This window comes from Aspergillus lucknowensis (assembly GCF_044049455.1).
Source record: "Aspergillus lucknowensis strain CBS 449.75 chromosome Unknown BJX67scaffold_96, whole genome shotgun sequence".
Taxonomy (NCBI): domain Eukaryota; kingdom Fungi; phylum Ascomycota; class Eurotiomycetes; order Eurotiales; family Aspergillaceae; genus Aspergillus; species Aspergillus lucknowensis.
The window spans coordinates 26,798-39,887 of record NW_027263640.1 but is presented as its reverse complement, the minus strand read 5'-3'; the positions used below and the strand labels follow the sequence as shown (position 1 = coordinate 39,887).

General features: G+C 50.5%; 3 protein-coding genes across 3 annotated transcripts in view; 1 reads left to right on the top strand and 2 right to left on the bottom strand.

Moving 5' to 3' along the window:
• BJX67DRAFT_375980 (purine and uridine phosphorylase) overlaps positions 1-2,424 on the bottom strand; it is a gene marked incomplete at both ends in the record, with an annotated part of 3,033 nt that extends 609 nt beyond the window's left edge. Inside the window, 2 exons of the mRNA XM_071031779.1 lie at positions 52-549; positions 688-2,424. Of these exons, the coding sequence (XP_070880453.1) occupies positions 52-549; positions 688-2,424 (2,235 nt within the window). The remainder of the gene's footprint in view (positions 1-51; positions 550-687) is intronic.
• Positions 2,425-4,856: 2,432 nt separating this feature from the next.
• On the top strand, positions 4,857-7,825 carry BJX67DRAFT_386533 (kinesin light chain; the record flags this gene model as incomplete). Its single annotated transcript, XM_071034090.1, has 2 exons — positions 4,857-5,814; positions 5,868-7,825. 2 exons carry the CDS (start codon positions 4,857-4,859, stop codon positions 7,823-7,825), a joined length of 2,916 nt encoding a protein of 971 aa, XP_070880452.1.
• Positions 7,826-10,904: 3,079 nt separating this feature from the next.
• On the bottom strand, positions 10,905-12,701 carry BJX67DRAFT_386531 (uncharacterized protein; the record flags this gene model as incomplete). Its single annotated transcript, XM_071034089.1, has 1 exon — positions 10,905-12,701. The coding sequence occupies one exon, from the start codon at positions 12,699-12,701 to the stop codon at positions 10,905-10,907; it is 1,797 nt and encodes a 598-aa protein (XP_070880451.1).
• Between the last annotated feature and the right edge of the window lie 389 nt (positions 12,702-13,090).

Here is a 13,090-nt window from a genome sequence, read left to right as displayed (position 1 = left end):
GGCCAGGTTGGCCATGCTGGTTAGAGTGCGAGGATGCTCAGGGCCTAGGACCCGCTTGCTGATCTCTAGCACCTGCACTTTCAGCTCTTTTGCCTCTTCCCATCGTCCCTGATCTGAGTATGTGGATGCTAAGTCGGCCATCAGAGATACGGCATCATCATCACCTAGTTTCCTCCTCCGTACTTTCGTCATATCCTTGAACAATACAGCCGCTTCCGAGTATCGCCCGTCTGTGCGCAGACACCTCCCGACATTCTGAAGTAATCTTGTGTATTCCTCACGTTCTCTCTGGAAATCACTTTCTCCAGCCAATGAAAGTGCATGTGGTAGATATTCCCTCCATAATTTTTGGTTTCTATGCTCATTGCCTGGGAAAACCTGCTTAAGGTGATTGGCTGTTTTTTGAATTTGCAGACTAAATTGCTGTTCCCTCCTTAGCCAGTTCCGAGTCGAGAGGTGGACTAATCGATGTAGACTTAGAGCATGGTCTTTAGCTTCCTCAGCCACAAAGGAGAAGGCCTTAAGAAGACCAACTGCATCGACCTTCTTCTTTCTTGATGGAGCCTCAGGAAGCAAAGATTGCGGAATATCCTGAGGGCTTATACACGCCATGAATGACAGATAGTCAGCTGCTAGTGGGTTCAGCCGCTGAATTTGCTGGAAGGAGATTAACCACGTAGTAGCAACTGGATTCTGAATGTCTTGATACCTTCCATCGTCTCCAAAGTCTTCACTGAGTAGCTCAACAACATCTGACTCCTGCTCTTTCAATAGTGCGGTATAGTCAGAGAGCTTAATATTATTGGAGTTAATATATGCCGCTGCCTGAGAGATCGCCAGTGGCAAGAAAGTCAACTGTTTAAGAAGAGCGATTGTCTTGTCCCTATTATCAAGCAGCTCTTTCTTCTGAAGTCCCTCCTCCAGGATCTTAACACCAGTCTCTGTATCCGGCTCAGAGACATCAATCACAAAAGGCGATGTCAGTCTCACCGCTAGTTTCCGATTGCGAGTGGTAAAGAGGATGTGACCTTGCTCACTTGGAGCCAGAATGTTCGCTAGTTCTGTAGCACTAGCACACTCTCCAACCCACATATCCATATCATCTGCATTGTCAAAAATCAGAAGCCATTTCCGGCCGCTGGCCTGACTTAGGTAGACCTTGACACGCTCTTTCACATCAGATGGCTTCACATCCTGGAGTCCTATAGTTTGCGCGATGCCCATAAACGCTTGTTCAATGCTTGCATTGCTGGTACACGGGATCCAGAAGACAGAGCATGTGGGGTCTCTCTCGCGCATGCGATAGGTTAATTCAAGCGCAATTTGAGTTTTCCCCACACCACCCAGCCCACAGAGGGCAACTTTGAACGGCCCATTCACCTTTCCGAAAAGTTCTTCTACCTTGGTGATCTCTCCTTCTCGACCCACAAATCCCGGGTTCTGCCGGAAAGGTACCATCCAGTGGCGCTTTCCAGGCACTGATTTTTCCAAGTCACCTGAGCGCTCTTGAAGGGGAACCTGCATGAGCACAGTCTTCGCGTACGCAGCAGCAACAAACGCGGCATATGGTTGCCACTCTTTATGTTTGTGAGAGTCGCAATAATCACAGATGCCTCGTATCACAAGTGATGGAATCACATCCATGATTCCAGCAGCCTCCATTTCGAAACAGAGGATATCAAGCTCTTGAGCGAATAGATCACGTGTTCTAGCATCCTTGATCACCTGATTTCCAGAAGCGATCAAGCCGTAGTGGATATAAGGCTCTGGTATCCGCTCGGGACGGTTCACTTGCTGGCTTGGATCACAATACGCGCAGTCAGGTCTGTTATTGACATGATCATATAAAGGTTGAAATAGCTGGTCTTTTGGTGGCCGGGGAAACTGTTTGCGAACTTTATCCTTCTGAAGACTGCTGGCCAGTATATTGCTGAGCGATGCTTTCCCAAGCATATAGTCGCTATCCATCTGAGCAATGACTTTGAGTAATAATGAAGGAGGCTTGTTAAGCGACCCGGTCCTATGAAATCGTCCACTCTGGAGTGTCTTGCCATAGTCATACTGAATGACACCGCTTGAGGTGTCAGTGGGCTTGCTAACCACGATGTCGCCAAGGCGGATATCAGGATCTCCCTTGGGAACCCCTCCTCCAACGCCAACCATCAACCCAAATCGAACATTTTGGTAGGTCGATATCAGGTGTGAGACGGCAGCAGTCGCAGATGTGGTCCCATAGACACCAGTAGGAAGGCAGACCACCACTACATTATGGCCAGCAACACTCCCAAGTGTGTAGACGTTGTGGTCAGATTCCGGTTGAGTTAGTCGAGGATGAACTTGGTCCAGAAATACTTTTGCAGCTGCCAACTCTAACGGCAAGGCGCAGATCCAGGCGACTGTGTAAGAAGCGTGCGTGAACGTCATTTGAGTGGCCAAGCGTTGGAATAGCAGCAAGTACCCGGAGTAGCACTCGATCCGCTCCTTTGGACGATAAACTTGTAGTTTGTCGGCAAAAATGAAGGATGCAAGGGACCATCGAACTTCAAGAAAAGGAGGGGCGGCAAGGACTTCGGAGGTGAGGACAACGCACAGCCACGAGGCTGTCACACGACGGGGAAAATATATCGAAGAAGACAGAAGAAAAACAACGCGAAGCAAGAAGCGCACAAAAGGATAATATAGCAGTGATGTAGAAGATCAAGCCGATTAATGTCTCACAAAGCCGCTTACAACGGGAATCGAATCTAAATGGCGTTTTGATTTTGCTCTCTGGAAGATCAAGGTTTGTTGTCCGGGATGGCTTTGGGACGAAGTCTGCCGAGGCGCTTCCCCGCTGTCAAAGTGAAGCCTGAGGCAGAAGGGACCGACCGGGACCGAACGGGACGTTACCAATGCGACTTACGGCTAACGGGTTCGGTACATTATGGTTCTTACCGTTCCCACGTGCCAGTTATTCGCTTATCCTAAATTGGCTTAAAATGATCACGTGATTAGGGTTGGAAAACGCAAGCACATGTCTTTGAATGGGAAGCAGAAGGCGCACCCGGCTGTATCCTCCACCAACACCAGGTAACTTTGGTTGGACGCCTAGTACAGTGTACTCGCCAAGCCCTGCCCCGAATCCTACTTCGCGCCAAACGCAGCCTAATGACCTTGGGTTTCTTCCCTTTGATGAGCGGGAAAAACGGGATGGTAATAACTACGAGGAGCTAGGAAAGCAAGAATTCATTTGCTACACGATCGCCTGGAAACTTAAGATCAATCGGACCACTGAGGCCAAGGAGACCGAACAGGACTTGGTCGTAGCTCCGAGTGAATATTGGGAGAAGCGCCTGAAGCAAAAGATTGATGGGTCGATGCATACCAAGAAACGTAACCGGCGGGTCCGATTCGAGGACACAGAGATTGTGGTGTCAACCGTAACGAGGGCCCTCTTGAGAAGCGCTATGATGACACTAACATTGATTGGAAACCAGTGGAGAGAAAGCTTCGTAAGTGGAGCAGTCTGGTCCGCATGGGTAGGACGCCTCAGATTGCCATCACTGTCAAATATAGGAGAGACGATGACGCGACTAAAGCATGCGAGAAAAGAGGCTCTTCAGCCACCAAAAGAATGCTTGCTGAACGAGACGCAGTCATCACTGCTGAAGAAGAGTCAAACCAGCCTTCATCCTGGAGATACGTGTACAAACTTATGCGATGTTCTGTGAGTTCATGCAGTAACGTCGACAAGTGGTGCTGGCAGGATCCGAAGGGCAGGAAACATTACGGCCTACGAAAACCCCACCTTATGAGGCTTATTTCCTATGTGGATGCAGGGGGCAAACTTGACAGTCACGACGAAGCTCCAGAAAGCATTCGACAAGCTCTCTACGTGGAGGCCCAGCAAAAACTTGAAAGGGGCTCGAATAAAACGAACAACCAGGTCGCTTTGGGGGGCTCCATATCCAATCAACATCAATCTCTTGGCTCCGCAGGGTACACATGAGCTTGCTATACCCAAACCTGCGACCTCGAAGAAGAGAATCAAGATCTCTGGGCCTCGAGATGAAGCTGTCAAGGCATACTGTGAATGGCACGAACTGCAAGTGACTGACGAGAAGCGCAAAGCTGACTGGCGTAAGGCATGCAGTATCACTCTGTCTAATGACCTTGACCTCGAGCTAGTCGAAGAAGATCAAGACCATGTGCAGTTTCTTGTTGAACAAGGGGTGACGAAGGGGACTGCTCGGCGATTTGTTCGTGACATCCAGGAAGGGACAGAACATGTCAATGGACAAATGTCGCCAGACACGCGCATTCAGGATTTTGCTGACGATATGGACGATTGAGTTATGGCGTTATATGCCGTTTTTGGTATCATTGGTGGAATTTTTGCGCATTTTATTTTGCATAGCATCTTCACCGACTGACCGTATTATGAGGTCTTTAATTAGTCTTAGTCAAGGATTCAAGGTCTTAGCTTGTTCTTGATTTTTGCTTCGAAGGTCTCTTGTTTCGGTTACTTATAACAATAAGTAGTTCTACTACTTCGTTAAACACAAGGGGTCATTGGTCGTCCCGGCGCAGCATTTACTCTCACTCTTCATCAGGTAGGAGTCCCAGCATTTCTATGCCGAGGACTTGTATGGACTAACTGGCTATAGCTAGTTAGTTAACTATCTTCGGGGGTTGCTAATTCAATTTAGCGCCACGTGATGCCAGCGGGGCAGCCTTACGCCTTTCCCATGCCAGCCGTAGGAAAGACGCGCCTAGTCTTGGACAACTCGTCTCGCTCTCGCACTTCGTGCTGGTTTTTATTCTCAGGCTTAAAGCATAAGCATCTCGAGGACAATTTCAGCTGACACCCAAGCAAGATGGCCCGCCGCCTCAGTCACCACGACTACACGGTCGGGTGGGTAAGCGCCTTGCCGGACGAGCTGACTGCCGCGCAGGAGATGCTTGACGAAGAACATCAAGACCTGCCTCCGAACCACAACGATTCAAATATATACACTCTAGGATCTATCGGAGCCCACAACGTCGTCTTGGCCTGTCTGCCTGCAGGACAGACAGGCACCAACTCCGCTGCAGCTGTGGCCATGCAGATGAAGAACACGTTTCCGGCCATACGTTTTGGGCTGATGGTGGGAATCGGAGGCGGCGTCCCAAGCAAAGAAGCCGATATTCGGCTTGGCGACGTTGTTGTGAGCCAGCCGGGAAACGGTCATGGCGGAGTGGTACAATACGACTTCGGAAAGTCAACGCCAAGCGGGTTTATGCGGACTGGGTTCCTTAATACTCCACCTACAATCCTGCTTGCTGCCGTTACGAAGCTTCGATCTAACCTTGACCGAGGCCGAAGGAGTCTGTCGCCACACCTATCGAAGCTTAGTGACCTCCCAAAGTTCGGCCGAGACCAAGCAGGAAGCGATATATTGTTCGAAGCGGAGTACAATCATAGCGGAGAGAATAACTGTCTATCATGCACGGCCGCGAGAACGATGCAGAGGAAGGAGCGGGCGAACAATACACCAATCATTCACTACGGTACCATCGCATCGGGAAACCAGGTGATGAGGGATGGTGTGGAACGGGACAAGACTAGCTTTGAATTCGGAGGAGTCCTCTGCTTCGAGATGGAGGCGGCCGGCCTGATGAACAACTTCCCATGCCTGGTGATCCGCGGCATCTGCGACTACTCTGACTCGCATAAGAACAAGAGATGGCAGCCGTACGCGGCGGGAACAGCAGCGGCATACGCAAAGGAGTTACTAGGAGTAATACCGGCGGCGGATATAGTGAACACAAGAACTGTCGATGATGCACTACGAGGTTAGTCTACATGTGACAGCTCAAAATTCGGAATTGAACCTCACACTACATAGAGACAAGGCGTACTTTCTACCTGCCCCCGCTAAATAAAAAGTTTGTGGGCCGCAGTGCAGAGCTCAATACTTTGAAACAAAAGCTTCTTGAGTGGAAAGATTGCCAAAAGATAACACTTAGCGGTCTCGGTGGGATCGGTAAGACACAAGTCGCGCTACAGTTCGCATACTCCATTAAGGCAGACCGCCCAGAATTCTCTATCTTCTGGGTACAATCGCTGAGTATGGAGACATTTGAGCTAAGCTGCTCAGAGGTAGCACAAGTGTTAGGAATACGTCAGGCGCAGAAGGACAGCAATGACGTAAAAGTACTATTGCGGCAACATCTATCTGCGAAGAGCGCAGGAAAGTGGCTGCTAATTGTTGATAATGCTGACGACCTTGACTTACTTCGCGGGACCCACCAAACTGAAGGCTTGTTGACTTTTCTGCCTGAAAGCGACGATGGCCTGACTATATTTACAACTCGACATGGGGCCGTGGCGCAATACCTAACGGGAAACGATATGATTGAGATAGGAAAGATGACGAGACACGACACGACAGATTTATTAGAAAAGTCATTGGTTCGAAACGGCCTTTGTGATGATTCTGATATCGTGATGAATCTTCTTACAGAGCTGGAATATCTCCCATTAGCTATCACCCAAGCAGCAGCATATATCAACATAAACAAAAGCTCAATCTCTGAGTATTTGCGGCTATTGAAGAAGACAGACGACGATGCTATTACCCTTCTAAGCACAGATTGGGGTGATAAAACACGATATCGGAACTTGCCAAACACAGTCGCGAAGACATGGATGATAACCTTCAACAGGATCCTTAAATGCGATCCATTAGCTGCAGATCTCCTTGCATTTATGTCTTGCATTGAATGGAGGGCAATCCCATACTCTATCTTACCAACAGCCGATCACGAAGCACGGCTGGCAGGAGCTATCGGTACTCTCTGTTCCTACTCATTTCTGGAAAGAAGAGACGACGGCACTAAACTCGACATGCATAGGCTCGTCCACTTAGCGACCAGAGTTTGGGTGAATCAAAACGGTCGTGGAGTAGTGACAAGGATGGAGGCATTAAAACACCTCTTGAAAGTCTTTCCTTCCGACGATTACACTAACCGTGAGACTTGGCGGGCTTTCCTGCCGCATGTGGCACGTATAGAGAGAGATAAGCAATGCAAAGGCACAGAGGAGATGAGTGAGCTATGTTTGAAGGTCGGGCTGTGCTTATACGTCGATGGTCGCATGAAAGAAGCTGTTGTCTGGTTACAGGAGTCTTGCGAGTGGAGAGATAAAAACCTTGACCAGGATAGCGAGGATCGACTGGCGTCACAGCACGCGCTCGCGGGAGCATACCAAGCTAATGGCCAGGTCAAGGAGGCAGTCAAACTCCTAGAGCATGTTGTCGCAACAGAATCGAAAGTGCTTGCAGAAAACCATCCCTCACGACTGGCATCACAGCACGCGCTCGCGGGAGCATACCAAGCTAATGGCCAGGCCAAGGAGGCAGTCAAACTCCTAGAGCATGTTGTCGCAACAAAATCGAAGGTGCTTGCGGAGGGCCATCCCTCACGACTGGCATCGCGGCACGCGCTCGCGGGAGCATACCAAGCAAATGGCCAGGTCAAGGAGGCAGTCAAACTCCTAGAGCATGTTGTCGCGATAAAATCAAAAGTGCTTGCAGAAGACCATCCCTCACGACTGGCATCACAGCATGAGCTCGCGGGAGCATACCAAGCAAATAGCCAGGTCAAGGAGGCAGTCAAACTCCTAGAGCATGTTGTCGCGATAAAATCAAAAGTGCTCGCAGAAGACCATCCCTCACGACTGGTGTCACAGCATGTGCTCGCTACTTTCTACAAAGATCCAATGACATCCGTAACAAGACAGGGGTCTGAGACTCCGCAAGCGATGTCCAACAACAGCACTACTTCCATCGCCTTATCAGACTAATCACCAGCGGAGCAGGAATGGAGGTCAAGCTACACATCGAAGAGAAGAGTTTTCATGACACAGTTAAAGGGCATTTTTAAAAGCGGACGCTAAGTAGTACTCGAACGGCTGGCAAATCCATAAATTCACATGGTCATTAATTGGCCTGGCATGTTACTGGCCTCCAGCGCACTAATCACAGAGTGGGTAGACAGAATCGATAATTTTGGAGCACCACGGTCTATCAACGATGAAATGGACCGGTAGCGAATGATGTTCTTCAAGTTAAGCGCCTTCCCCGAATTCGTCAACGGTAACACCGGAATGTCGAAAGTGGCCTTCTGCACTGGCCTTTCTCGCACCAACAGCATCAACACATGATTGGAGGAAGGTATCGAAGCCCTGGTCGGGACAAGCTTCGTATAACTTCCATTTTCGCTTAATGTAGCTCTTCAGCTCGGAGAAGAATTCCTCAATAGGGTTCAGGCCAGGTGAATAAAGTGGTAGGTACAGTAATTTGACCCCAGCTTCAGAGCACATCTCCTCGATCTTCTCGGAATGATGGAAAGATGCATTGTTTATGACTAGGACCGACTTTGGTTCGGGCCATCTCTCACAGTGTTGTAGAAGCTGCTCGATGAAATTCTCAAAAATGATAGCATCTGTTGAGCCTGCGAAAACATGAGAGAGGAGTATACCGTCTTGGGCATAGGCAGGTAATATTTGATAGCGCTGGCCTCTATGGAACTTCGCTACTTGAACAGATCTCACTCCTAGAGGAGACCAGCCAGTTCTCCTAAATCCTATCCGTTTATCACATCCAGACTCGTCAACAAAGACTAGTTGATATGATTGGTATTCAGATAGTTTATGGAAGTTGAAATCGTGGTTCCTTTCTTGTGCTCTGTTACGGGCTGTCTTTTGGTCCAACCTGCCGAAGAAAGGGCTCTTTTTATACTCGAGGGCGAGACTGTGATATCAAACTCGTCTTGTAGGAAAACTACCATCTCGTCAAGGTACAGACTGGGCTTTTCGATGAGATGTTCGAAGAGTGCTTCAAGCATTGGTGGGGTCATACTGCGTGGTCAACCTCCGGGATGTACTGGCAGACTCTCACTACCAAACATGCGCAGGTGTGAACGAATATTTCTGATAGACTGTTTACTACATTCGGCAGCATCAACAATCTGTAAATTAGTAAAGCATATTCTGCGTAACATGTCGCGGATGAGCGTATGCTTCCAGGGCTTAAGGTGGCGTCCCATGGCGCGCAGCTCCCATGGGAATAGTAAGAGAGAAGTTGAGGGTGGGTGGTGTGGAGTGCGGGAGAGGAGTGTCCGTAACAATACAAGACAAGAATTTTCTAGTCAGTTTGGTTAATTTGTGTATTATTTACGAGATCTAAAAATATCTAGGGGATGGTCTTGCCAAATAGAGACACGTGCATGAAGTGTGGCCGTAGTGATAGGGCCCAGAAATAAGCTCTTCTGTGCGGGGCGGAAAGAGGTTTCGACCGAAAGTGTATTAACCCTAGAAAAGACTTGTCTGAGTTAGAGATGTCTTCCGCTAGAATTAAATGGCATTCAAGTATAAGACTCTGTGCTGTCAGTGCCTTGGTAGCCAAATCATCAATCTCAACAGTCAAGGCAATAAACGCATTGTAGTAGACAATATTGACGGATCCAAGCGACTGAACTTGGGTCTATGACTATGCATGTCGAGACCTTTGATAGAATCATCCTGCCAATCAAATATCCATGCAAGACCGGATCGAGCTCGCTGGCCCCCGTAGTGGTTCTCCGGGAGGAGCTCATGGCGTTCAGCAAGGTAGGATAGGCGTGAGGCGGTCACCCCTTCCAACACCTTCCCCATGGTGTTGAGAAGGGCGATCGGGCGGTAGGCTTTCGGGATAGCATAGTCTGACTTTCCAGGCTTGCGGAGGGCGACAGTGCGGGCTTCCCGGAAGTGTGCGGGGCAGTGGCCGAGGCGGAGGCATTCGTTGAAGAGGAACGTCAGCGTGGGGGTGATTAGGTTGGAGAGGGCCTGTAGCGCGCGATTAGGGATACTGTCCGGGCCCGGGGCTTTGTCTGCCCTGGGGCGTTGGATCTCCTGAAACACCTCCTGTTCAGTGATATTGAGGGCCGTGATCTGTTCCCAGTACAGTTGGGCGGGATGTCGGAGAGGTCGGCGTCTGGCGGCGCTGGGAAGAAGGACTTGGTAAGCAACAGAGCCTTTTCGTGATGTGTAAAGGCTGTGGCGCCGCTCCCAGTCAGCTGGGGCATGTGGGCTTGGTATGGTATTCGGGCTTTGGCCTAGCGGGAGAGCCCCCAGAGCTGTTGCATGCTCCTACTGGCGGCCGTGACCCTTTTGCGGTGTGCGTCCCGCCGGAAGCGTTTAATTAGCTTACGGCTAAGCTGGAGCTTCGCGCGGTAGTCCCTGATCAGGTGTCTAGGTGCGGGGACGCGATGTCAGGCTTGGTATCGGGTAATCTTCCGTCTGGCTCGGCGAGCGTCTTTTTGAAGGATTCTGCACGCCGGGGTGAAGCCAGGGCGAGAACTCGCGGTGGGTCGGAGCCACGAGACTGAGGCGTTGATTGCCTGAGAGATGGTGGCTGCAAGTGCCTGGCACGCTGCATCCGCTCTCGGGCCGTGGCAGGGCCTTCGGCAGGCCATTGGATATCAGGGAGATCAGCCTCCACCACGCTGTGAAGCTTCGGGATGTCTGCTGCATCCCAGTTTCGGCGACGGGTTGGTTTGGCGAGTCGGAGGGTAGTGTTGCGCCTCTCATGAAGCGAAGGGAAGAAGACAAGCCGTGGGAAGAGTATAACCAGTCACGTAATCAGCTCTTCCAGATAAAAAGCTAGGTTTTCAAACAAAATTGGTTATATAGCATACCCTAGCTCCCCCCTACTATACGCATCCAGAACTCAAGTGTGTCCCAAAGAGCTTGACATGCCTATATACGAACAAAGGACGAACGAGCGAGGTGCCTAATAACCCAAAGCTAACCAAAGTCAAGCCCAATGAAATCAAACAAAGGAACCAGCCCGATACCGACAAAGAAATCTATCACAGAAACCAAACAAACGCCCGACCTACTCCTATTCCGAACGGCGCTTCTTCGGCGTCCGAGCCCACTGCGCATCCCTCAAGCCGGGGGCCCTCTTCATCTGCCACCTCCTGCCGACATTCAGCTTCCCCTCGAAGCCATAGATTTTCATCCCGCGCGGGATAATCTCCGCAGCCTGCTTCGCATGGAGTCGAAACTGGCAGAGATCAGTCGTGAAATCGGGACGGGAAACATCCATAAAGGCGGTCTCGTATCCGCCAAAGAAGAGACAATTCCCACCGTTGGCGCGAAACTTGACCTGCCACCGGGCACATCCGTCACGTATTGTTTCAATCGGGAACGCGCCGCCCGGGGCAGAGTCGACGACGATGGACTGGATGTCATTTCGCGAGGCGATTTCAACGAGGTCGGTGAGTTCCGTGTCGATATAGGTGATGTGGTCTTTGAGCCAGTCGTTGTTTTCGGTGTAAAGGCCCAAAGATACAAGGTGTGGAGGGAGGTGCTGCTTGAGTCGGCGCTTCTTGCCGTGGTGGCAGTTGTGGCCGTAGAGAAGGAGCGGGGTGGTCGCTAGGTACTTCAGCTTGGTGAATTTTGGGAGGGGAGGGCAGAACGAGAGAGCATCGTCGTTGGGGAACGCATCGTCGGCGGGGAGGTAGTGGAAGTTGCCTTGGTATATATCGAGGTATTCCAGTTGGTCCTGGAACCGCTTGAGGCTTTTCCACACAGTATCATGTAAACTGGGTCCATGGATAACAGTGCTGTCCCGGGGTAGCGAGATCGTCAGGTGTGTGAGGTTCTTCATCATCCCGAAGAAATTATCGTAGTCGAAGCGGTCACGGGGAAAAGCGCCGATTGTGAGTCTTTCGATGGAGCTGTTATGCTCAACGGCGACCGGACCTGCCCAGCCTAGCTTTACTCGTGCGTTCATGGCGAAGAATTCTTTCAATTTGGGAAGTCGGTAGTATGGGCGTTCGAGAAGGATATCCGTACAAGCTAATAGAGAAACGCCGCGGTACGGAATCGAGGGTAATATCGAGAGGTTTTCCAACCTCTGGAAGGCAAGAGCCTTTGGACAGCTGCGATCGGTAGCGCTGTATGCCGCCCAGCACAAGATGTCGTCGTGGAAAGGATCCTCGAATGAGGCGTGCGTGCTCAGACGAAGGAGATCGGGGCAATGGGCACTGAGGAGAGCCACGAGGGGGTCGTGGTAGCTCCGGCGAAAGAACGACTCGCACCTGGCCAATTCCTGTGGACTCGGATCTGGCCGCTCACTTGCTGTAAAGAAAAAGTCGTACAGCACCAGCTTTGCTAGGGCGGCAAGAGTGTCATCCGGCCCGATCGACTCATTGTCCCCTTCTGAGTCGCTTCCCGCGCCTTCCCTCAACTCTGCTCGAAAGGGCCTGTTGATGGTTGGCTCGACCCATCCAGCTTGAGTATAGGCGGTGGTGAGCCAGGACTCGTTGCTCTCGTAGAGGCGTCTCAGGTTCTTCAAGAACTCCACTTGGCTCTCGGACGCGTAGAACGCGTAAGGCTGGGTGGTAATGACGGTCAGCTGTCGCACAAGCCTGGCTAGCTCTGGCCGCGTTACAACAGTGCGCAGGAAGCACCAGAGCGATTTCATCTGATTCGGATGTGCAGTAAATTTATAGTGGCAGTATAGAAGAGGCGTCAATATCTGATTCCATCGGCCGTTCACGAGACAGAGGCTCGCTGGGACTGAAGGATACACGTATGAATAAGGGTCAGCCATAACATCAGTCCCAACGAGCTGCTGCACAATATAGCACAGCATCTCTGCCGGTAGCTTCTCGATTGGGGCCTTGGGCATCTTGCAGTTGGTGTTTGGCCACGTTAGGAGTAGTTAGGGTTGATAGAACATGGCGCGAGAAGTCGAGCAGACTGGGTAGAGATACTTATGTGACCGCAGTGAGTCTCTTCGTTTTTCAACCACAGTCTCGAAGATGAAACCGAAAATAGATTTTCTTTCACACCGTTCGACCCGAAAGGTTGCAACAAAAGGCCTTTGTGGGTGCTTGAACCATACCCAGTCCAGGTTCATTGTTGCTTTGGTTCTCGCAACAAAGACAGCCATGACATGATCCAGCACTTTAACCCTAGTCTATGAGCATATTTAATCGATAGTATTGATAGGCACGTGGAAAGGGTACCTCCGAATTATTTGACAAGCGCCATTATGTGTTTGAGTGGCATACACTC